Here is a 27,251-nt window from a genome sequence, read left to right on the forward strand (position 1 = left end):
ATACATCCACTTATTCAGCTTGCATTATTAACTTTGTGTTACAATCGAGGGATACGTTGGGGGAATTACCCAGAGAAATGACAACACAACACCATCATTCTCGCTTCGTGGCGGCAACTCTTTCATATTTCGGAAAACAACAAAGCAAACTAATATTCGAACCAACATATAAACAACTGGCTGACATTTTCCGGAACTAAGACATTTCATGGTCACCTAATATATATATATTTTACATATATATAACATTTGTTTCGTTTTTAACTGCATTTGATGCAAAAGTAACCAAGCTCGGACTCGGGACCCGACAACCCGATACATCCATGGTTAAAGGGGAATAACTCGAGAACTAGTTTTTGACTTCAGACAACCGTACTGTGTATTACAAGTTAATTAGATGGAAATGAGGTACGTGCTATAGAATGTGGGAACTGAGCGCCAGAAAATGGACATTTTTATGTTTATTTACAGACCAATCGCGCGCAACCATGTTTACTGATTTTTAAAATACATCACAATAATAAACACCTTGGGATTCTCTAGAGTTATCATTTTCACCAGTTCGTTCGGAATTATTTTTCTTATCCTTCAGACAGAAGAGTTCCAAAAGATGCTGAGATGAATGCGGTTCATAAACTGATAGTTCAGTGTTGTCTAGCTGCTTATTTCGTCAGTTGCGGACGATTTACACATGACGAACCGGGTAAGTATGCTGTGAAAGTGTATTATTTATTTCATATCGAAAACTCCCGGTTATTCTCTTCCAGAATCACAGATCAGCACATCGGGCACCTGGAGGGAGATGTAGACTTGCACAAGTCAAATAATAAGTCGACATTAACCAGACGATACTTTGCAATTGGATATCGGTCTAATTTGCCACGTGTTTAATTTTGAATGATTCGTTTATTAACAAGATGATAATGGCTTTGGAAAAAGATTTTTGTTATGACATTTTCACCAGATCACTTACTGCATGTCAAATACAAAGTTCAAAAATGTACCTTAAAAAATGTTGTCTAATTAGAAACGGAAACAATGATCTCTTCCATACAAAAATGTAGATGATTTTTGTATTGTGTATATGTATTGATTGTAAAGTCAATGTGAAAAGCTAAGTTTAATTGATTTTTAATTCTGTATCTTCATAAGACTTTAATAGGTCCTGTATATAAAAATACAAGATTATATGATTACAATGTAGCAATACTACATATATGATTGTCAGAGAACATATACTTAACTAGAACGAATATTCATACCCTGCCTACACTGCTCTCCGGCAGGGTATGAAGTCCCTCCCATTGCCGATAGTGTAGCAAGCCCCGATGTGATTCACATCGGGCAGTATTAGCAGTGGTAAAATTTTTCTCGGATAAAAAAACCCATGTAAATTGATGATTCTAGTATCTATGATGAATATTCAAGCAACAAACCTGCACATTACTTCAAAAGTTTGACAATAAATGGTAAAATCCAAAACGAGCAAGACACACGGAGATATCAGTTCAAACATACCGCCATCTTTGATACAAGTGTAAAGGTCAATTTCCTTATAAGGAAATCAAAATAAATTGATGCTAATGAGGTTTCCCGCGAGATTTCAACAGAAAAACAGATTCGGAGTAATATATCTCGGTAAGGAAGGTCAATTCATTCTGAAATTATTTAATTACGCAAAGTAAGATTCGCTTTCTTCACAAAAGTTACAAAAGAGTGGTTAAATATCTCTGATTATGTATTTATTTATCGTAGTAGCTTCATCCATATATGGATCACGGGTTCCATATTTGGGTTAGAATCCTCGCGAGAGTTCTTCGAGAAGTATCATGGCGGATCATGGAGACAACTCCGAGCAGTATGATATCAGAATATGCGAATTAAAGATTTCTAGATTAGAGGGTAGGCTAATACATTGCAAAATTGAATTAGAAATGTTTAATTATACGAACTATTACTCCAAAGTTAAACGATATCCGCTATTTGTAGCATTTTCGAGGTTCACTGTTTTGCTACATTACGAGCAATGGGAGGGAATCGTAGCTCTGACGACGACCATCTGTCAAAAATTATCCGTCCGTCGTCCAGAGCTACGTTATCGCAGCTAATACTTAACATACAAATAGGTCATAAAGATATATGACAAACATTCATTCCTATGATATGCTACTCACCAGCAGGTGACAATCTGTCCAAAATCGTCTGTCCATCATCCAGAGCTACAATACATTATCAAAGCTGATAAAGGTGTAGCTTTTAGTTATTATATGGGTGGTAAGCATCAGGGCATTGTCGACTGTATTCTTACAATGTATGTAAGGGTTTTGGTGCCAATTACCCTGGTACCTACACTTTGTATTTGGTTCCAATGCACTTCCTCGACTCAATGCCTAGCTGTACTATACTAACTATAATTGTGAGAACACACCTACATGTAGCTACAGCATGTAGGAGGTGTCATATACTGTAGGTTGTAAGCCATTCTGATTTGTCAGAGTTCCGTCCTTTTGTCATTCTCTTAGTACAGTGTATTGGGTGTATGTCTAGCGATAGCTTTATAGCTGATAGGGGCTGAGAATGTTTGTAAACCAATAACTACAATTGTAACTAAGAACTATAAACATGAAGGTTAGTCTCCTCATTCAGATATAATATGATCTGTCTTCTTTTTCACAGATTATAATAAAATAGAATATGGGGGAATATTGCACAAAAAGGATGAATCTGTTTCAAAGCAGGACAAGGATATTATAGCGGTTATTCAGGTCAGTATACAAATTGTATATTGAATACTAATTTAGTTTCATTGTCATTTTAATGCAATACACGTGTAATTGTTTTTCCCTGTACATTTTAACTGTTGGATATTGTTTTCTATTACATTCTTAGTGTTTCTGTTCATTCTTGAACTACTCTGTTCTTATTTGTTAATAAAAGAATTTCTTTTTTACTAATAAAAGAATCATTCTGAATACATGTACAGGTACATGTACTTGCCAATATATGTATGATTACAGAATGTGATTCATATAAAAAACACTTGTGTAGAAAACCAAGCACATGTAGTGTAAATTAACATTTCTAAAAAAAAACTGGTTGTTATACAAGAATTACATGTGTATTAATCCAATACTCTTGTTGGCTCAGATGGAAGCATGCAAATCATTTTACATCTTCGACTTCTTCTCCAAAACTGCTGGACTAAATTCAATGAAATGTGGCAGGAAGTTTCCCTGGCAAAATCTCAACCAAAATTGTAAATTATATGGTCCCGACCCCCCAGGGGCCTGAGGTGTGATTTACATGACCCAGGGGTCTCATGTTTCCCCCTGGGGAGGGGTTAAAGTTTACTGTAGTTTATATAGGGGAATCAGATTTTTTTAGCATCATTTGTTCCAATTGCCTTTGGAAATAAAACAAACTTGGTCAAAATCATCATTATGGAATGCCTGTTGTAAACTACATCTATGTTGGCACTGACTGACCCCTGGGGCTTATGGGCTGGGCCAAAAGGGGTCAAATTAGCTGAAATTTCAAGATACGTTTTCTCAAGACCAAAATAAGTTAGAATAAAATACTCTTCATAGATGGAAGGGTCTTAAGGTGCTCTATCAAAATTTTTAATTTCATGACCCTGGGTTCTCACGTTTGCTCCTATATAGGGAGTGGATAAATTTAACTATAGTTTATAAAGAGAAATCACATTTAATTTGGACTATCATTTTTTTTTTTATTTCTATTGGAATTCATTCTAACTTTGATAACATTATCAGCATACTGTATATTGGATGACAGCTTGATGATATGCACATGTTGGCACTGACTGACCCCCTGGGCTGATGGGTGGGGCCAAAAATTGTCAATTTAATTAACTTAAATATTTCAAAACTCACAAACCTCTTGCAATGTTTGAGGAAATCAGAATACATGTCAAACATCCTATGGGAGGACCCCAGACAAAAAAAAAATTCTGTGTAGTGGGTGTTGGAGAAAATACAGCCTATTACATAGTATATAGTACAATAATTCTATTAAATGACTTGTATTAGTGCTCCCTGTATGACAAACCTGGAGTCCGCTGGGTAGATATTGTACTGGGATAGCCCTCATTGCTGTAAGCTGTTCTTATTTAATTTATAGTTTTCCTACAACTTCGTGAAGGAGAGGTTTCCTTTGTCAGTTCCTGACTTTCTCAACCAAACTAAGACTTCTGATATCCAGAAACTTGTAAGTACATGTATATTTGATGTGTTTATGCTTCACAGCATCAGTTGCTGTTTTGTTTATTTTCTTGCGTTTCTTTTAACATGATAATCATATGATAGATTATTCCCTAATGTTTTGTACAGGAGCTGGTGTACTCTATTGATGAAGAAAACCCTATCTACCAGGAGGACCTGCTCGAGGATGGACATGATGGTGTGTCACCTCTCCATCTCATCCTGTTCGGATTCCTGTACAAATTTACATTGTACTGGGAGACAGAGAAGACAGCTGGCTTTGCACACCAGTTTGCAGTCTCTATGTTTCCGAAAGAAGTTCTGAGCATTTATTCTCACACCTTTTTGGATCTTCACTCACATACACAGAGACCATCAACATCAGTGCCCTGTGGAAATAACCCACAACCAATGGATATCCAATCAGATGTTTTGTTACAAAGTGATGAAGGCAGCCAGGAGTATTCACCTAAGGATGCTAGTCATTGGTTGAAAGATTCACAAAAACTATCATGCGAGGTGGAACCTGTCAACTTAGAAAATGGATATTCATCAAAACGTAATTTTACAGTGATGAGCTTTAATACATGGAACATGAACTCATTGTCAGGGAAAGATAAACATTATGTGAAGAGAATTAAAGATTTTGGAGAGGTTTGTTTACAGTGTTTTAACTACCACGAAGAAAATAATGTAGATATAGATGTATGTACTGTATATGGCTAGATTTATTATAATGTAATATACATTTTGTATATATTTAAGTGTCGAAGAGAAAATATATGCAAAAATTTCAGAAATTTGAAAGAAATGTTTTATGATATTTTACATGCTAATTTATATTTTACATGCTAATTACACTTTGCCTAGGATACATTATAAAGATAGTTATATTGAGTGAAAGATTAAATGGTTGTTATCAATCTAGAGATCATCCGACAGCTGCTGTACTTGGCATATTGATATACATACGGTATGTACTGATGTAGCTGGTTTCTCACTGACGTATGTATATAGCTAAATGCACTAATTAATGATGAACAGACATACATAAAATCTGCTTAAATTATTTCTTTTTAAGACATACATAAAATCTGCTTAAATTATTTCTTTTTAAGACATACATAAAATCTGATTAAATTATTTCTTTTTAATATTAATGATATATATTTTGCTTTTAATATCTAATCAAGTTATACAATGTACCACTGATTACCTGCCCTGCAGGTAGGACGTAAGAATTGTACCTGTTGCCCCCATTGCATGATCGTAAGAGGCGACTAGGTTTGGGATCTTATCTTTTCTCTTCTTTCTGAACAACTTTCTTCTTCCTAATGTCTCCCTTGACTATGCCTCACATTTGATCTTCAGTTTAGCGTTCGCCGCTGTGAGGAAGGCTTTGGGTTCTGTCCCCTAGCTGAGACATACCAGAGTCTTTAAAAATAGTAGTTGCTGCTCCTGCTTAGCACTCAGCATATTAGGAGTGGGACGACTGGTTCACCCGTTGTCAGTATAATGTGACTGGGTGGGGTGTGCTGCTGGGTGTCTTCAGCAGTATGCTTCAGTGAGGTAGCACTATAAATCGGCAAAAGCTCCGGCCTATCTCAAGGAGACTTAACACGAAAATACCGCAGCCTCCCAAAACACACATACGCACTCGTCACACGCATGCATGTCGCATGCATGGGAGGCCGTCCTTAAATGACCTTAGCTGTTAAAAGGACGTTAAACAAAATAAACCAAACCAAATCACTGATTATTTTCACATGTTGTATCTTATGCTGAAATAAAATTAAGGACAAGTTTTCTGCTATTTCAGGTGTTGGCTAAAACTAAACCAGATATCATAGGTTTCCAAGAAGTTCGCTATGAGTATTCCAAGGGGGGACAACTTGGTCCAAGTCAGGTTCAGCATCTGGCTGATATGTTGGAGGGCTATCAGGTTAGTACTCGATCATTAGCATTTCTTGGGTTTATTTTTTAAGAAAAATTAAGCAACTAAAAGCCTTTTTCTTTCATTTTTCATCTATTGTGTTGAAAATTGGAACAAAAATGTAAATATCAAAAGTGTAACTTGTTTATCACCATTTAAAACACACATGAAAACTGAGAATAGTTTGTACAATCAGTATATCTTTTATCCATCAGTTTGTATTTCAACCTGGCCAACTGCAGCCAAACAGTCTGTACGAGGGTCGTACGGAGGAGGGTGTGGCAATCTTCTCGAAGTACCCAATAATTTCAGTCAATCATTTGCTTCTCTTCAGGTCGGTATACAGGTCTTATATATACAATGTAAAACATATTTATGCATGTAACTAACTATTTACGAACTTATTATTAGGGACTCCCTTCAGAGATCTGTATCTTTCATATCTTGTTAAATTATGCAGTATGTTTAAAAATAAATTATATAATCTCCTTCAGTAAGGGGAGATAATTCAATTTCAATATTTTGATGTTGGAATTTAAATTAGTATTTTAGTATTTGTCAATAATGGTTTTTAAAATTACTTAACGTTGGGACAAGACATAGTTCAGGAAAAGTTGTGTAATTTTTCCTTATCTTAAAACCTAATGTTTAAATTTGAAACAGTTGCTACTTCACATGAGGTAGAATACGAAGCTATATTTGGACAAATCATGTCTCTGTTTTTTTGTCAGATTACAGATGGTTCTGGATTATTTTTGTCTTTTGTTTAAACAGGAATAGATCCAATAGTGCTGACACTCATCAGAGGGTGTGTCTCCATGCTGTCGTCTCTCATTCCACAGGGAAAACACGTATGTATAGGTACAGATTACCTAATCGTCGGCCTCTGTTTACATATGTACTTCCTGACCTCCTTAACAACAACATGAACAGAGGATCTATCACTTAATAAACCAGAGGGAAGGGGCGCTATAACTTGCCACACAAAGCATCCACTTAAATAGACTTATTGCACAGAGACACACATTCCTACAGGCCATATATATGTCTCATGTTTGGATATTGTGTCAAGTCCGTGTGGCTCATTATACAACAAAGAATTCTAGATCTCTTGAGGAAACATTGTGTTGTGAGTGGTACTGCACTAAATGATTCAGTTTCCTGGTGTTGGTTTTTATTTCACGACTGTGTAAAGGTTGTCTCCCTTTGTACGATTTCACCCACACTCTTCTTGCATGCTATTTAGTAACTGGAAAACTAACATTTTCATTTCCTATTTTTATTTCAGATAAATATTTTAAATACACACCTCTCACTGAGCCATGAAGCCAGGGAGAAAGCAGTTGTGGAGATATGGAGATATGTCCGACAACTTCAGGGACCTGTTATATTTATGGGAGATCTGAATGCAGAACCGGATGAACGAGCAATAAAGTATGCTTACTTACAAGTTATCTTTATAATTACAGTTTTAAAATGAAATTCAAGAGTAAATGAAGTATTTATTTTGCTATTCAACTATGTTTAGTGATTCCCAGGGAGAGTATTAAGTGGAGGTGGTATTTTTGTTTATATAACATGATCACTAAAGTCTAGCTGAACATCGACCCATGATCATTTTTCTCATTTCTCTTAATATTTGCAAGAAAGCATTCAAAATAAAATGACACAAAAAAACTCAAAATTATACAACAGCAAGTAACATTAAATGTAACATACAATGTACCTTGGAAAAATATATGGGAAAATGGGCATGTCAGTATTAACCAAATAATGACATAACAGGTGTGTCAATAAAAAGACTACTGTAAGAAACATGACATTAAGAGAAACAGGGATTTACTCTAGGAAACGTGACATTAAGAGAAACAGGGATTTACTCTAGGAAACGTGACATTAAGAGAAACAGGGATTTACTCTAGGAAACGTGACATTAAGAGGAGTTAATCATAAGAAATGTGACATTAACAGGGATTTACTCTAAGAAACGTGACATTAAGAGGACTTATTTTAAAGAAATGTGACATTAATTAACAGGGATTTACTCAAAGAAACATGACATTAAAAGGAATTAACTATACAGAGAATGTGACATTAACTGAGATTTTCTGTAAGAATCATGACATTAAGAGGATTATAAATGTGACATTAACATGTATTTAATAAACTATAATTTACATGATATCAATGGAAGTTAACTATAAGAAACATGAGATTAAATGCAGTTGCACTGCAAAAAAACACAACATTAATTTGAGTTTATCTATTTTCAGATTTTTACGAGGAGAGGTTTCCCTTGAAAAACAGCAAACTACAGGTTTTGTAGATGTTTGGTTTGAGTCCCATGGCAGAGAAGTGCCTGGTCTTACATATAATACACTGAAAAAGGAACTGTCTAAACGAGTAAGCTTCCATAATCACCTGTAAAATTATCTAAAGAATAATAATACACTGAAAAAGGAACTGTCCAAACAAGTAAGCTTCCATAATCACCTGTAAAATTATCTAAAGAAAAATAATACACTGAAAAAGGAACTCTCTTATAAACGAGTAAGTTTCCATAATCACCTGTAAAATTATCTAAAGAAAAATAATACACTGAAAAAGGAACTGTCCAAACAAGTAAGCTTCCTTAATCACCTGTAAAATTATCTAAAGAAATCCCATTTAATGAAGTGGACATGGTGTTTTTTATTGTTACGGTAAACCTCCGGTTAGTTCGAACAAAATTAAATAAATATTGACGAACCTGTTCGAATTATTCGAAATTATGCTTCAGAAAATATGCGTGAGTTCGAACTATTCGAGGCAATATCGGCGAAAATCTCGGCAGAGTAAAATCATTAGACACAAACACATCCATCGTAAATCTGATACGTAATAACGGCGGCCTGAACAATAGCACATTTATAAGTAAGTAAAATGATAGTTTTTCATTTAATTCAATATTAATTGATCGTTAAACGTTCTTCATTTCGCGATAATTATGATGGTTTTTGCGCGAAGCCGCTCGCGGATCGGGCAATGCGTAGCTACAGTAGGCCCCAAAACAGTACAGTACACGTTTCATTTGTGACACAAAAGCTAAACATTTGTACAGTATAATCTTTGCATGATTATATTTTTTATCTGAATGAGAAACTATCACTTTATTATTGTAATAAATGGTCTCTTAAATACATCAAAAGCAGTCTTCATAACCTGTTGCGTTTACGAAACCACTACTGTAAAAATAGGCGATATGTGTTGGTAAAATTAGGTCAGAACATCAACATGTCTGCTTTTAAATATGCCCAGTCGTATTATCTACAAAACATAGTTGATACCTGCAAAATTATCCATCACTAATATTGGGACACCTGTGAATTGTTTTGACTGGATATGAATGCTCTTCACGTCACTCAGCACGATCGGGCGGCCGATCCTTTCAACTTTACCGCAAGCGACACCTCGCGTGGCCTGCTTACCTAGCGTGAGGTCGCAGGTTTACAGGTAATACCCAACTTCGCTAGCCAAGGGTGTTCAATACGATACTTGAACACCCTTGGCTAGCGAAGTTGGGTAATACCTTGATTGGCAATACTTAAGAGATTGTCCAGTCACAATTAAATAATCATAATGCTAAGTTACCACTAGTTATATGTGAAAATACACGGACGATTTCTTAGTTTGCAATACACAGCGCGAATACAAATATCGCATGTTATTTATACATTGTCGGGGCCTAAATTTTGCAATCAACTGTCTCGTGCGTGGTGTATTTTGCAATGTAACAAAAACTGAATCAAAGCTAAAATATGTGGCAAATATTAAATCACAGACGCATTCTAATGATCACGCATACAATCTTATAACCTAAACGTGCTTGTTGATCAAATATAAATCTTGGCATTTTTTCTGGGCCGGTCATCCGGGCCGGGTCGTCGCGAGCTTTCAATTGAGTTTGCCGATAAAAAAAATCTTACTTTACGTTCTTCATTTGACAAGTTCGAACTATCCGAAATGGTGTCAGTTATAAACAGTCAGAGTTCGAACTATTACTAGCTAAAAAATTACTGTTTTTCTAGAAAAGAATGTGTGTTCGAACTATCCGCGTGTTCGAATTAATCGGAGGTTTACCGTATATTAAAAAATCAGTTTTTGCTATAGAGTCCTCAATAAAAATTTAAAAACTAGATGTAAATTATCTTAACATTTCACTTTTTTGTAGATTGATTACATCTTTATGAAGAAGTCCAAAGACATGCAGCTTGTTGAAGTTACAACACCTGACAACAAACAAAGAGGGTTAGTGAAATTATCACTTACATGTAGCATACAAATGTGAGGCATTCATACCAACTGGCCATTATCAAATAAACAGATGTACATGGTCAGGAAATTCTCACCCAAACCTGCTACTTTTTCCAACCCTTAAGTCCTGAGAATATATAAAGACAATTTTATTTTCTTCAACATGATCTTTCACTCATGCACCAATATTTTGATAAGCAGCCTATGATAAAAACTTTTGAATATAACACTTCTAGATGTTCTGGAATCAGGGCTTCTATGGCAACCAAAACATAAATATATGGAAAAAACATGCATCTACTTCATGTTTGAAAGAAAAAAGGGCAATGATAATAAAATGTCAACTTTATTCCCATACACTGTGTATTGTTTAGTGTTAGATAATTAGTGTTAGATATAACATCACATTGTACAATGTTTAAACTTATATATACATATTAACTAATATATTGGTGTTAACTTTACATTAGTATTAACTTATATATTGGTATTAACTTTATATTACATGTAGTATTAACTTATATACCGGTATTAGTATTAACTTACATGTACATATTAACGTATATATATATTGGTATTAACTTATATATTAGTATTGATTTATATATTGGTATTAACTTATATATTATAGTATTAACTTATATATTAGTATTTAACTTACATGTATATATTGGTATTAACTTTATATTAGTATAACTTTATATTAGTATTAACTTATATATTAGTATTAACTTTATATTAGTATTAACTTATATATTGGTATTAACTTTATATTGGTATTAACTTTATATTAGTATTAACTTATGTATTAGTATTAACTTTATATTAGTATTAACTTAATATATATTAGTATTACCTTGTTTGCTGACTATAATTTTGTTAACTTGTCTGTTTCTTTGTTTTTTTCAGACATAAAGCTGCTTCAGACCATTTGCCTGTATTTGCCAAGTTTACACTCGCCACTCCTAACACGTGACCCCACTATACTGATCATCTCAGGTCTAATCATTAGCTCACCTGCCCAAAGGGCAAGTGAGCTTATGCTGTGGTACGGTGTCCGTTGTCCGGCAGGCTTCTTCTCAATAACCAAGAGGCCCAGGGACTTAATATTCGGCCTGTAGCATGCTTGGGTGAAGGGCTACCAAGTTTGTTCAAATGACCTTCATTTAGGGTTACATGGGTCAAATAGGCCCTAAATCTTCAAAGAACTTTTTCTTAATAACCAAGAGGTCCAGAGACTTGATATTAGGCCTGTAGCAAGCTGGCGTGAAAACATACAAAGTTTGTTCAAATGAAAGACCTTGACCTTCATTCAAGGTCACATAGGTCAAATAGGATAAAATCTTCAAATGACTTCTTCTTAATAACCAAGAGTTCCAGGGACTTAATTTTCGGCCTGTAGCATTCTTGAATGCAGGACTAGAAAATATATTGACATGAATGAACCTTGCCTACTCTTATATTTGAATAAAATGGTAATCAGCATAGTATCTGTAAAAATGACCTAGATTAACTTTAAAGTTGCTGTAGAGCCAGGTGAGCAATACAGGCCCGTTTGTTAATTATGTGATACGGAAGGACAGCCATTTTGAAAACCTGATCCTGGGATATGGTTTTCTAGTTAAAAATATTGGTGCATTTTTAATGTTTTCAGATATGTTTTTGTTATTTATATTAGTAAATTGACTACTTCATTCATGATTTTTATGCCGATGAGTAAATCTGTACATGTAAGTCATTGTCGAGTCATCTGACATTAGAAATATTCACTAAGGCAGCATACAATGTAATATTTAGAAAGAAAGTAATCAAAATTATTAAGTCCATGCAAAAACAAAACACTTTAAAAAACTGTCTTTGTCATTTAGGCCTCGCCATGCAAATAGGACTAATCAGAAGTGGTACTAATGGTAAAAAATGAATGTCTGTGTCTGCAGTGTTCCAAATTACATGTTGATAAGTGTTTATGTATCCTCAGTGTGAAAATAAATTCTAAATCATTCAGAATAACACATTTTTATTAATCTATCAAAATTATAACAAATTTTAACAAATTGATTAAGTTCTGGAGTTAGTGATCCTGTATGTACAATGTATCACTCTTGTTTTGTAACAATTGTTGGAACACTTTATTTTCGACAACTAATTTTCTGGATTTCCACACTATTGGCATTGGCATCAATATCTCTGACCAGTCCTAGATGTAGAAACAGCTGGATGGGACTTTTCCGACTAGTCTTATCAGTAGAAACAGCTGAAAGGTAAATTCGTATTGACACGTTCCTTCCCTCTGTGTTATGGTGCTTAATTTCCAGTAAAATATGGATAAGAATAGATAAGATGAAGGGGACAATTGATCATATAGATTTAGTTGGAGACCATAGACAAATGACAGTGGGAGGAAGACCAGGTGTTCCATACAGATACACGTCCTCTGTCTCATCGGCGTCAACGTCGTGTCCTAAAAATGTATCGCTAAAAGGGAATACACTCTTTATCAAATATTAAGTAGATACATTGTATCTACTTCAAGTACACTCAATTTGTTAATAAAATCATTAAAAGTACAAAACTAACATCCATGTTACCAGGTTACAGATACTAACACTGTCAAGAAGTTGACAAGATGCCACATAGTTGTTAGAGTATACATCGTAAACTTACAACTACAGACTGCTACAGATCATCGGTGCTGCCTATCACGCCACCCAATACATGTAACAGCGTACATTTACATGACCTAAAGTGCCTGGAGTAATAGTACACTGGCAAAGTCAACAACCTCGTGATGTAAATAAAAATCGCACGTGAAATAAAACGTTTGGATTAAGTTATCTATACAGTATATATGCTTAATGATGCCATCAGCCCCACACAGCTGTTTCGTCCTGGTACGTGTAGGACCATCCATTGGTGCTGGCGATCAGAAGTGTGGAAATCCCAGAGGGGGGAAGTCGGGTAGATCAAAAAGGTCTGAACGAATGGAACATTATTGAATGAAGGGGAGGGATTTAATGATTTTTGGATATTAGTTTTAAATACGACATGTAAAATTACGGAAACTTTCAAGAACAAAAAATATTACAATGTGTCTGAAAATGATTGAAATACTGCATAATGCACGTGTGTGCACGGGTATAAAAACAAATGTGTGGAAGTTCTGAACCCGTACTTTTTCATTTAATACTCATCATTGGTGTGAATTTCAACCACTGAGATAAAACGCAAAGTTGCATCAACTTTACAATGTAGATTTTTTTTATTTGATAATACATGTACATGTATGTATATACCCATCACGTTTACAGAGACATGCTATATTGGCAATAATTATCATATTTTTATTTGTTAAAATTTAATATGTTATTGAATATACAAATGTTTTCACGTTGCTTATTATATTACCTGGAAATAAATATTACTGAAAAATTTTACTTTAGATGAGTTTTTTTTCATCAATATATTTATTTATCCCGTCGCAAATCAAATTTTACAGGAGTCGAGATTTTGATTATGAAGTGGTGGAATGGTACTACATAGTTAAAGAACTTAGAACCATTTGCTTTCTGACACTTCTTCAGGAAAAAGACAATACATGTGGAAACTAGATAACCAGATTCCTAATTCATCCTCCGAGTCGGCTAACGTTCATGGTTCTTTAGTAATAATGATATGTTAAGTTGGCTTGTCAGACGAAAACGTATTTTATAAACACATTTATAACCGAGCCCTTTCGTCAGCTGTTATACGTTTGCACGTCTCTTTCCTAGCATGACTTTATGAGTTAACAGTGTAAACGTGTTACAAATGACAGTGGATCAGTTAACGTGATGAATAGTACGACGAGTTCGCGGTTTTCCAGCCACTTATTTGAAAAACAAACCGACTTTACTAATCTTTAAAAATGTTGTATCATTGACCACTCCCATTATTATGTTTGCCTTGTCTAGGCGGTGTTCGACTGTAATTCGTATGGTGATGCCCAACAAGAGTTTATTTTGAATGCCTTTTGAACTCCTTTCCAAGTGATCGGCGTAAACAACTTGGGGTTCGGCTGCTTCCTCAGTTTAAGTAGGAGATTGAGCTTTAACAAATTAGCCATTCACAGACACACCTTTATAACGGACAGAAACAGCAAGCAATAAACACTTATATATCCACTTCGTGACTCAACAAGTCCCAAAAGTCGACCTGAAACTATTTGGAGATTTCTCTCGGGAAATGATCTTTTACTTCACGTTTGTTCCAAATCATTATACCAAAACGACGAAAATTCCTAACAATTTCCATTCCAATTATCAAAGAGCTGCCCAGATTAGCATACATTTCTCTCCTAGGGTTTTGTGACGAAACTAAACATGTAAAGCAAAATCTATCATTTTTGCTTACTTACACTGTATGATTTGATGTACCCAAAATACAGTATGGTTGCAATCACGTCCAAATATCGTTTTGATCTTATGTAATTTTTTGTTTTGGTTATATTTACCAAAATATTTTCAATCTTATTAGCAAATGCGAATTTGATAAATGTGTCAAAAATCTAGACGTCTGTCGTTTATAGAACTTCTTTTTTCTCACAAGAATGATAATCACTTACTAATTCAGCAACCATTTTTGAAATGTGTATTTCATCCCCTTCATGAAAAAGCCCAAATTTCACTTTTTTGGCGGTAGATTGGTCACTGAAATTATCAGTGTGTAGGGCCCATATTTAATTGTAGCAAGCTCAATTTTGCTTTACAACATTGTAATGTTCCATACAATGGAAAAAATAGTTTACATTTCCCACTTAAGTAAAGTAATTAGGATTTCTGACCCCCAAATGGCGAGTAATAACGCAAGTTATGATGGGACAAAAAAGGAAGCAGACGGACCTCCTTTTTATGGCTAAAACGGATCAGCTTGTTTGTTTTCTTGGTTTTTTTTTATCAGCTACATGTTTTAAAAAGTTTAATAGCAGAACGTTTTTTTTATAAAGAGCTTAATATGGAAAAAAAATAAATGGTGAAAATATTTGTACTTTGCCATTAAAATTATAAGGAGTAGCTGGGTAACTTAGATTGCTATTCTGAATTAAATGAACAGGTAAGAGCAATTTAACTTCCACAATTTAATAGAAAATACTGTTGTCAGTTCTGCAAGCACCCATACATATGTGGCATCACATATGGAAGATATTGTATGGATTTGTGTGGTAAAAGGTCAAAACTTCACATTTTATGTCAAGCTGGTATAGTTGACCGGTCATATAACTCTTCTTGCATTTTCTGTTATGCCATTAACTCCCTTTCCAAAAATTGTCTATGAGGAAAACAAATTTAATACAGGAAATATTTGACATCTCAGAAGTGTAGAATCAATTTTGGTGCCGTCGCGGAATTCGTGTTATCAGCTAAAATTTGGCATATTTATTTAGTGCAAGAGTTATCTTCCTTAGTACCGGAGATCTGATGACTTCGACGTGATTGGTTATTTCTGCAATACATTATCTCGACACACATGTCAGTTTTTGATGGTGAATAAATTGGTTTGACAGTTTTAAATCTGACGTCACGTTCTGTATAATCCACATACACATGGTTTTTGCCGAATTCCCAACCCCATGGTCCATTATATAAGTATTATTATATAAACTAAAGGATGAACACAGCAAAAACTCGTATTACATATATATATGTATATATAAATATACATGTATATGTAAATTCGTGTTATGTGATAGGTGATCACATGGACACATTACATCAGAGAATGGATGGGAGAAGTAACGTACACTGTGATTTATTTTGTCCCTGTAGTGTTAACTTTCGGTTTCAGTTTGTTGAGAATGATATATTTTGTGTTTGTTGTCGTTATGTGGTATGATTAACGATAATCATATTATATAGTTTGTTTAGTAAGTATCAGTAACAGGTGGTCTACGACCCGGTACTAAATATGATCATTTCAATATCAATACTGATTTTACATATGTAATGATAATTCGTCGTTAAATGGTTCATTTGATGGACAATATAATTAAAAAAAAGCTCAGCAATACAAGAGGGAAATATCTTTAATTGTTCATTGATAACATTTCAAATTATAAGTAAATGCCATACATACAAAGAGGAAAATGCACAACACGCGGAATTCGAATCATATAATGATAGGTAAGTATTTTATATTATTCTCCGAGGGTCACAACCTTGATCATGATGTCATACAACACTACATTATGTATGTAAAAGCACCTTGTCACATTTCCCTAGTTCAATGTTTTAAAGCCACAATATACGTATCTGTGAAATAGTTCCAACAATTCAATAAAAACAAATACTTGTTACTGTTCATGCCAAAATCAGACGAGATGGGAAAATGACTTTCCACTGGATAAGCCATTCGTGTTTGTGGTATTTAGGAGAAATTGAACAGTTAGGCGTTATAAGGGCTTCGGTAAACATTCAATTAAAGACAACTGCCTCGACTTCTTGATGTGAAAATACACACACGTATATATATATATATATATATATATATATATAAAGTGAAAAAATAGTTTGTTTCCATGTGAAAGTAAGAATAAAGATATAATAATAAAAAAAAACTCGACGACTGACTTTCAAGCGGTTTCGCAGCTCTTGCTGCTCATCAGGAAAGTGTTTATTTTGAAAAGACAACTTAATGACGTCATAAATAATGTGACGTCACAATGGTATACATGTACAACGTTTCAAAACAAGCTAAAATTGTGGCGCCATTTTACACATTTATAACAATTTTTCTATGGCCTGTATATATATATACGTACATGTATGTATTAATGTTAACACATCGGCATATTGCAAGGTCCCGGAACCTCTAGATCTCCTAACCAACGAAGGACGGAAATAAGGTCCCGGACACTCTCCTAACCAACAAAGGACAGACATAAGGTCCCGGACACTCTCCTAACCAATAAAGGACAGACATAAGGTCCCGGACACTCTCCTAACCAACGAAGGACAGACATAAGGTCCCAGACACTCTCCTAACCAACAAAGGACAGACATAAGGTCCCGGACACTCTCCTAACCAATAAAGGACAGACATAAGGTCCCGGACACTCTCCTAACCAACGAAGGACAGACATAAGGTCCCAGACACTCTCCTAACCAACAAAGGACAGACATAAGGTCCCGGACACTCTCCTAACCCACAAACGACAGACATAAGGTCCCGGACACTCTCCTAACCAACAAAGGACAGACATAAGGTCCCGGACACTCTCCTTACCAACGAAGGACAGACATAAGGTCTCGGACACTCTCCTAACCAATAAAGGACAGACATAAGGTCCCGGACACTCTCCTAACCAACAAAGGACAGACATAAGGTCCCGGACACTCTCCTAACCGACGAAGGGCAGACATAAGGTCCCAGACACTCTCCTAACCAATAAAGGACAGACATAAGGTCCCAGACACTCTCCTAACCAACAAAGGACAGACATAAGGTCCCGGACACTCTCCTAACCGACGAAGGGCAGACATAAGGTCCCAGACACTCTCCTAACCGACAAAGGACAGACATAAGGTCCCGGACACTCTCCTAACCAATAAAGGACAGACATAAGGTCCCGGACACTCTCCTTACCGACGAAGGGCAGACATAAGGTCCCGGACACTCTCCTTACCAACAAAGGACAGACATAAGGTCCCAGACACTCTCCTTACCAATAAAGGACAGACATAAGGTCCCGGACACTCTCCTTACCAACGAAGGACAGACATAAGGTCCCGGACACTCTCCTAACCAACAAAGGACAGACATAAGGTCCCGGACACTCTCCTAACCAATAAAGGACAGACATAAGGTCCCGGACACTCTCCTTACCAACAAAGGACAGATTACAACAGAGGTTCGTTTACTGTTGGTAATAGTCTAATTGTAGACACCAGCCCACACAAAGTCGCCATGGATGTATCTCAGATTACTAAATATTAATTATATTTATGTTATATGTTTTTTTTGCTTGAATTGCTCTAGGTGAAAGATACGTATATTGTGGTTTTAAGTATTTTATTCAGTGTGATGAAAAATCTCTCTATAATTTTGTCGTTGAATCGTCTTTTAACAACTTTATTATGTGTATCATATCTGATTCTCAAATTTAAAGGGAGGTCAGTCAATCGCAAATCCAGTCAATCACAAATCCACCGTCATCTAATTACAACAGAATGAATACATAACCGCCATTGTTCATTGCGCCAATCTCGCTGAAAGAAGCCTTCTTAGTATTAACATAAATTACATATACCAAGTATATACAAAAATAAAAGTTTCATTTCAACATGGTTATAGTAAAGTGAACACACTCTACCATAGGCATACATTATATACAACAGCTAAGTTTTGTTGTTAGAAATGAAATGAAACAAAATCGACGAAGAAAATTAAAGATTGAACAAATTTAATCAAAGTAATCTTTATATGTGGTATGTGGTCGTATGTCATATTTGTCATTCCACTTTGCCTGGAACAATGAAGTCATCGTATAGCACTACTAGATGTACAATGTATGTTCGTGTCTTTGTTCTGTTTCCGGAATGTGTAATTCATAGTTTTTGATATCTGGCCTATCAGTTCACGTCGTGTAAAACAAATAATATATATCACATGCTAATACTCGATTTAATTAATAAAACAGATATTAGAAAAACCATCGATCGTAAATAAAACAATACAAACAATTGGTTCATTGTCACGACGTCTTTACCGCACTTGGAGTTTAAACTGACACATAAAATAGTTTCTGCATATGTACATAAATGTACGTGGTTGTAGTATTTTCTTTGTTCCTATTTGTAATTGGCCTGGTATGATTAATCGGTAAAGACACTTTTGTATGTGACATTTTGAAAGAAACCATTGACGTACATTGTATATATATGACTTGATTCATGTTACCAAGATAATGAAAGCATCTGTTGGATTTTTAAGTAAAATTTCTGTCGTTATGTTATATTTTTTTTTCTTTTATTTGACCCCAGTCTATTCAAGCAAAATTGCAATCATAAATGCATGAACGTTTTATACGAACATGTGATGATTCTGTGTTATCGTTATTTTAGTGTTTTTGGATAAAATATAGGGAGACTTATAACGGTTCGGTCAGCGGCATTATGCATTACTGTTACAGATAGTGTTAATGTGCCATTGATTAATGAACCCGATGAAACTTACCTTAAATTTGATCTCGCAAAATTGTCGCTTTACTTTGATGTTTATATTATATATTAAGATATTATATAGGTGATTATTTCTTCTTGCAAAATAATTACTATAGGTCACTTCAACAAAAAGTGTGCTATTTTCTCGCATTGTTTTACATATTGTGTTGGAGTTTGTCTGTTTGTTTGTTTGTTTGTTTTTAATTTTAATTTATAAGCAAACAGAGCTTCGCATTGAAGTTGTTTCGATTGGATGCTTAGTGACTAAAAGTTTGCAAGGACACGCAAAAAATATTTGTGAAACCAAAACAAAGAAAATATATTGAAGAAATAAATAGATCACAATCTGGCTGGATGAGGGAGGCTGCAGCTTTATATAGTTTACAGACTTTGTTAAATTACAGGCCAACAGCTACTTCGACCGTCAGCGCTTTCTCTGGTCTTCCATCATCATTACCGAGAAAACTGTGAAACTGTTGTATATGTCCTCACACTCCAATCTTTCTCGGTAAGGAGAAGGTCAATCCGATTGGTAAATGTCATGATCTAAACTGTACCATGCTCCATCCTTCCAGTCCATTTTTAAAACAATTTACGAGTTTCGCTAGCTAGTCACGCTCCCACGGCCTGGCCGTGTTGAGTGTAGTGATGTGAGTAGTCCACGGAGCTAGATATGAGTAGACTTTTAACTACGTATGTATTACGTATTCTGGCTAATTTACGATTAGCGCAATGACTGTGAATATCTTATGTTATATAGACTATGAAATTCTCATGTGGAAATTTCGTAACAGTCGCACAGTTGAAGACAATGACTTACTCACAGTAAACGCTGCACAGACAGATTCTGAAGGAAATGACAAACTTACAAAAGCAATTACTAGTTAAATATTGACAAAGTGTTTTATAATATATAATTTATTCAAAAGAAATTATAAGAAAATATTTAAGAACATGATTTGATAATACATTTAGCACGTGTGTCATCATAAATGTGCTGTTTAAATCAGTCCACATACTGTACAACGTAAATATGAGCCAATATCATTTGTCGTCGTGTAACCCGTATTTATTTTATATTGTAGTTATAGATAATTATATATATAATAAAACCCCACCAATTTTAATACTACAACATAAATCAATATAACATAACTTCTATAAATGTAAGATAGACAATGTAATGCTACATGTGTCTTACCGTTATTCATTTATTTATTTTTTCAGATCAGAACTCTGCGTATAGCAATTCGTACAATGTATATGTATATATCCGAACTAATCTCACAAATATTTCAGTATCTGGATGTAGATGTCATTTACATGATAAAAAAAGTAACTTGCAGAAGATGTAATATTATATATTTAAACGAATATGATCTAATTTTGTGGTACCATTGATTCCACAAAGTTACGCTACGAACAAAATGCTCCTTCTGCAAAAAACAACGAACTTTGACCTCAACCTGGATACCAGGTTTAAATATCATTAATAGTAGTTAACACTACACACTTTTATTCTGTTCTCTACAAGCCACTATAATGATATATTCCAACAGTCGTTTATTTGATATAACAAATATAAAATCAAATGATTAAGTAAATTATCTCCCCTTTTTAAATATTTAGGCCTATTTCCAATTCCATCAATTGGGCTTTTATATCATTTTATTATGCTTTCAAATGAAACAAATTGTCGAGAATCCCTGCTGATAAAAAAAATAGAAGGTACCAATTGAATCGTGCAATTTGTAATCAATCGTCCAATAACTGCATTTCAGAGAACAAAATTGATGATAAAAACATCATCACTTTGGCTGATATTGTTTGTGTGTGTAACACTATTTTCCATTGCAAGAGAGTCGAACGCAGGGCCTTTGGTTTAACAGACCGGCGTTCTACGGAATCGACAAAAGAAGAAAAGTCCCTTTCAGAATCAAAAGAAGCGGCTACTATTTTACCAGTGCAACATATACAAATGATTCATCGAATATCATGTAATTTATAAAATGAATTCGCCACATTAACAAAATTAATCGATGTCGTCAAAGATTGATTGTGATTTTCGTAATTAAGTCGGGTATTTGAAATGAAATCAAGATGACAACACGAAGATTGATAAAGGGAGGGATGAACACATGCATTTCAATGGTGTTTTGGGACATGAGACTTGACGATATCACGGGGGATATCCCATCATCCCCAACAATCCCTGCAGTACTATATCATATGAAAAGGTGAGGTTGTTGGTTAGCTTGAGATCCTGAGTTTAAATGAGTAAATTCTTCGACCTGATTGACTGATCAACCATGACGCCATTTGGAATAATATGACGTCATCTTCAGCCGGGATGTCGTTTTAAATCACAATCTCTCTTTCGAAATATATTTCGTATGGTAAGAGACGAGTTTTACCAATTGTCATGGTCACTCAATTCAATTCGGAACTTCCCTTTTGTTATTCATCACATGGGGTTTTGTCTTTCATAAACTATCACTTCGGGAGTTCTCTCACTTGGGGATCTTCCCCTGTGTCATAATAACGTCATCAATCACCGATCACTACGGGAAGAATCATCAACCCATGGTTGAAGGTTTTGAAGTGCGTGGAGAGAAGAGTTACTCATACACAACGGGTCTCTTATGTCATAGATTGTCTTGTTGGCTTCCGCCTGCAGACTTATCATCAACCGATTGGCCGCCTGACGTTCGGCTTCCCGTTCCTCGGCCGTCTGCCGTCTACAAAACAAAAGCGCAATATGAATCTTATTTGTCTCCATAAGCAACAGTTTGAATGTAATTCTACTTATCTAACCGTTTCATGTATATTTGTACATATGTACATATTTTAAAACGTAGTTTATGAAACAATATTATTTGATATGACGCCATCAAATGAATGAAGAAAAAAACAAATACGTGCTGCTACTTAAAGGCATTTAGAAGTATAACTGAAATCAAAGCTGTACACTTTAAAAAAGACGAAAAATGAAAAGTCAAAATATTGTTTACTGTCGAAAAATTGATTTCATAATTCAGTACGGACTCTACCGGTTAATGATATAGTTAAGTTGTTAATTCCATGTATATTCATGTATCTAAAGTATACAACATAGTTACTGTACGTAAATGACGAAGAAAGACAATTTGATGATTGGTGCCATCACCGGCCCTCGAACTCCAGATCTAATGTACCTACTCGCCTAGCCAGAAATACCCGCAACTTATACCACTGAGCCAATGTGATACACATTACAATCACATGTGACTATATATATTATAATATTTACATATGACGCATCAAACTCTCTTTACCCCAATCTTAATCTGGGCTGCATATATGACCACATAGATGCAGTTTAGATCACATGTGGTGAATGTTACGTCAATTTGATCAACGTCATGGAAATCCTCAGCAATACGCTACAGACGAATCAAGCGCAGCAAGGATGCTGAATATTGCAAATGTAATCCGTCAAACCCCGAAGTAGCATCATTGGCTCCAGACGTTAGTGATTTTAAACAAAATCTTTGTAAACTACCTACATCACCATACAAAGTGTTTGATCATTGTTGACTATCTAATTTCATATGTTGTTGATGATTATGTCGAAACATATCAATTTTCCTTGAAAAATTGAAGGTTCACAAATGGACCTATCCGGCTTTTGAGCTGGCGAACATATCACACATCAAAAGGACCCCCGCTTCAAACGCTTCTGGAAAGCGAATCAGCTGTCGGTGCAGAAGAAGATAACCATCACATACACGTGTACGTGGATAACTTGATAGTTGTTGACGAGATCGTAATGAATATGTAAACTGATAAACTGAAGACTTGGTTCCATCTATAGTGCCATTCCATTAGAATGCACGAGCTGTAAAATATCTAGTTGGTCGTTGACGTACCTGCATGTCTGAATGTCGAAAAAAAACGGATATGGCAAGTATATAATACGAATAATTCTTCTCTTTTAGTCATTCCATAGTCTTATTATTCCTGTATGAATTCATTCTCAAAATTAATACAGAATCGTGGTTGACTGGACAGACTGTAGAAGATGGACATTCTGGAGCGTGTTTCTATGTTACAGTTCTGGAGAGTCTGTAGGGGTGGACATTGTAGGACGTGGTTTGTTATGTTACAGTTCTGGACAGTCTGTAGGGATGGACATTGTAGGACGTGGTTTGTTATGTTACAGTTCTGGACAGTCTGTAGGGATGGACATTGTAGGACGTGGTTTGTTATGTTACAGTTGTAAGCAGTCTACAGTGAAACATAATCTTTCCTTATTGTTCTAATTTTCATCAGTACTTTATGATGGTTAGGATACATTACGATGTTATGTATAACAAAATGTAGATATTCTGCCATCTGCTAGAGCTGTTTTCGGTATACCGATTTTCGATGTTGCGTTCGATGTAGTTTCAAGAGTTGAACGAGTGTCTACCATTTTTTATATACGTGTATTAAAATATACCGGTGTATAGAGGTTTTAGAGGTATAGACGATTGCTAATAGAAGATATCAACAGAGATATTTTGGTATTAAAAGTACAGTTGATACATTGTACAAACTGTTAGAAATCCTACAATGGCGAACCTGTTTTTAGTTTGGCGTTGGTTGGTGCCTTATTGACGACAATAGCAATCCTTGTAGGTATAGGATGGGAGGAAACACTGTTACGTATACACACTGTTACAGATACACATTGTTACAGATACACACTGTTACAGATACACATTGTTACAGATACAGATACACATTGTTACAGATACACACTGTTACAGATACACACTGTAACAGATACACATTGTTACAGATACACACTGTTACAGATACACATTGTTACAGATACACACTGTTACAGATACACATTGTTACAGATACACACTGTTACAGATACACACTGTTACAGATACACATTGTCATACACATTGTTACAGATACACATTGTTACAGATACACATTGTTACAGATACACACTGTTACAGATACACACTGTTACAGATACACATTGTCATACACATTGTTACAGATACACAATGTTACAGATACACACTGTTACAGATACACATTGTTACAGATACACACTGTTACATATTGTTACAGATACACATTGTTACAGATACAGATACACATTGTTACAGATACAGATACACATTGTTACAGATACACACTGTTACAGATACACATTGTTACAGATACACACTGTTACAGATACACATTGTTACAGATACACACTGTTACAGATACACACTGTTACAGATACACACTGTTAAAGATACACACTGTTACAGATACACATTGTTACAGATACACATTGTTACAGATACACACTGTTACAGATACACACTGTTACATATACACATTGTTACAGATACACATTGTTACAGATACACAGTGTTACAGATACCCACTGTTACAGATACACATTGTTACAGATACACATTGTTACAGATACACACTGTTACAGATACACACTGTTACAGATACACATTATTACAGATACACACTGTTACAGATACACACTGTTACAGATACACACTGTTACAGATACACATTGTTACAGATACACACTGTTACAGATACACAGTGTTACAGATACCCACTGTTACAGATACACATTATTACAGATACACACTGTTACAGATACACACTGTTACAGATACACACTGTTACAGATACACATTGTTACAGATACACACTGTTACAGATACACAGTGTTACAGATACCCACTGTTACAGATACACATTGTTGCAGATACACATTGTTACAGATACACACTGTTACAGATACACATTGTTGCAGATACACATTGTTATATAATAGTGTCGTCTATATACCAGATTTAGCTAAATTGTGTGAAAGATAAAAACACAATTTTAATTTTACCACGTCATTGAATGGATACCCTACGCAAAAAATTAAACTTTCTTATTGATGAAATTATCACATTGTTCGACACTTTGAGAACGGTTCTATCTTGCCCGCATACTTTAAATTTGTATATCGGTGACGTTTATGCAATGAAAACGATGTTTGCGCACATCATGTGAATCGTTATATACATACATTATCGATCAATACAGTTGTATATCTGATATATCAGAGGCACTTTACATACCACTTATACATGCTAATATACAACATATACAACACTCAGGGTAGGTAATACTAATTCTCCAAAGTTTATTATGTACATCATGATTGTTTTCCCCTATAATATGATAATTTAAATTAAGATTTTTATGATAGGGTAACTAAAGTAATAACATAGGTATCTCGCATCAATTCGTTTTGAATGTCACTTGTTTCGAAGTATTTATGCATATATATCATAAGTTAATACTTGTATGACGTCAAATGTTTCAATTAGATCTGCGTATTGATTGCAGCGTAGAAAGGTTCAGAGCTAAATGCCCGATCGTGAGGGTTTTCTTCATAGATCCTCTCATATTTAGACTTCGCGAGGTTTCTTGACTAGCAAGCGCGGTTAAAATAGTGTTGTTGTTTTTTTCAATCGTAATACGAATGTGTGTTTATTTTTTCATATCTACATTTGCATGCCAATACCCACATTGCAAAGTTTCAGGATTCTTGATATGGCTATCAAAATATCATTTTCCTGATGATATTAATTAACGTTTTTCGTCCACAATTAGGTGCTTGTTAAGATAGTTAATTATTAACTTAGCCAACCATTAGTGTATTTTCATTGACGAACATTCTAATAGTTCAATTTTATAACTACCAATTTCCTCAACGATGTTGACACATGATAGAAATGCTTGTAAATGTGAATTACTGAAGATAATTAAGCTCTGTCAGACATTGAACCAATATGGCGTCACAGCAGGAGTTCGGATCCCTGACTAACACGAAACAATACAAAGACCGCTCCCGCTTAAATATAGATGAGCCGGCGCGTGCCTTTAAACATCACCCATCCGTCGGAGACGTTGTAAAAAAGGTAACGGATCCATTCTTCACAGCAGGATTGTGAAGACACCAACGATATCCGGAGATAAGATACGAACTCGGTTCTTCGAACCAGTTTGTACCTCGGAGGGGGTTATGTTTTGAAATAATCGAATCCCTACTCATATTTGGTATGATATCATCATCAGGCATTCTGTATGATTCCTTTCTACAAGCGTTAGTACCACTCAGAACCCTTTGTCTCCAATCACATTTTAAACATTCATTACACGACTAATATATATCGTCCATCGTTTTGTATGTTGACCGTTTGCTTATTGATAGATTAATGCGCCATTGTATGTGACGTGGACTGGACGCCTAAATCAATATCATAAGCATGCAGACAATCATCCGGTTATGCAATTTGAGCAGGTGTATCTGTTATGATAGTGTGCTGTATACCCGAGGCATTTCGAATTCAACGTTACTTATAAAAGATTATGTCTGAAATCCAATCCTATTGACAATTTATTTCTGCCAACAAATGTATTGAACTTGAATAACATAATAACCACGAATAAAGCTTGATCATTGCTAATATTCATTTATCATGGCCATATAATAGCTGTCACGAGAAGTACACGAAAACAGGATTTAAATCATTTCCTACAATATGACCAGTATTC

The 27,251-nt window shown here is 35.0% G+C and overlaps 2 protein-coding genes across 2 annotated transcripts in view; one reads left to right on the forward strand and one right to left on the reverse strand.

Annotated features, from left to right (window-relative positions):
- The first annotated feature begins 606 nt into the window (after window positions 1-606).
- On the forward strand, window positions 607-12,180 carry LOC117339844. The gene is made up of 11 exons (XM_033901551.1): window positions 607-703; window positions 2,677-2,765; window positions 4,141-4,227; window positions 4,350-4,874; window positions 6,040-6,162; window positions 6,369-6,487; window positions 6,928-7,004; window positions 7,446-7,587; window positions 8,427-8,556; window positions 10,364-10,440; window positions 11,356-12,180. Exons 1-11 carry the CDS (start codon window positions 619-621, stop codon window positions 11,420-11,422), a joined length of 1,521 nt encoding a protein of 506 aa, XP_033757442.1. The 5' UTR covers window positions 607-618; the 3' UTR covers window positions 11,423-12,180.
- Window positions 12,181-20,593: 8,413 nt separating this feature from the next.
- The window catches only part of LOC117339996 (T-cell leukemia homeobox protein 3-like), a 28,515-nt gene continuing 21,857 nt past the window's right edge, over window positions 20,594-27,251 (reverse strand). The window contains exon 3 of the mRNA XM_033901735.1: window positions 20,594-22,378. Coding sequence (XP_033757626.1) covers window positions 22,192-22,378 — 187 coding nt within the window. The 3' untranslated portion in view covers window positions 20,594-22,191. The remainder of the gene's footprint in view (window positions 22,379-27,251) is intronic.

This window comes from Pecten maximus, chromosome 12 (genome assembly GCF_902652985.1).
Source record: "Pecten maximus chromosome 12, xPecMax1.1, whole genome shotgun sequence".
Classification (NCBI taxonomy): domain Eukaryota; kingdom Metazoa; phylum Mollusca; class Bivalvia; order Pectinida; family Pectinidae; genus Pecten; species Pecten maximus.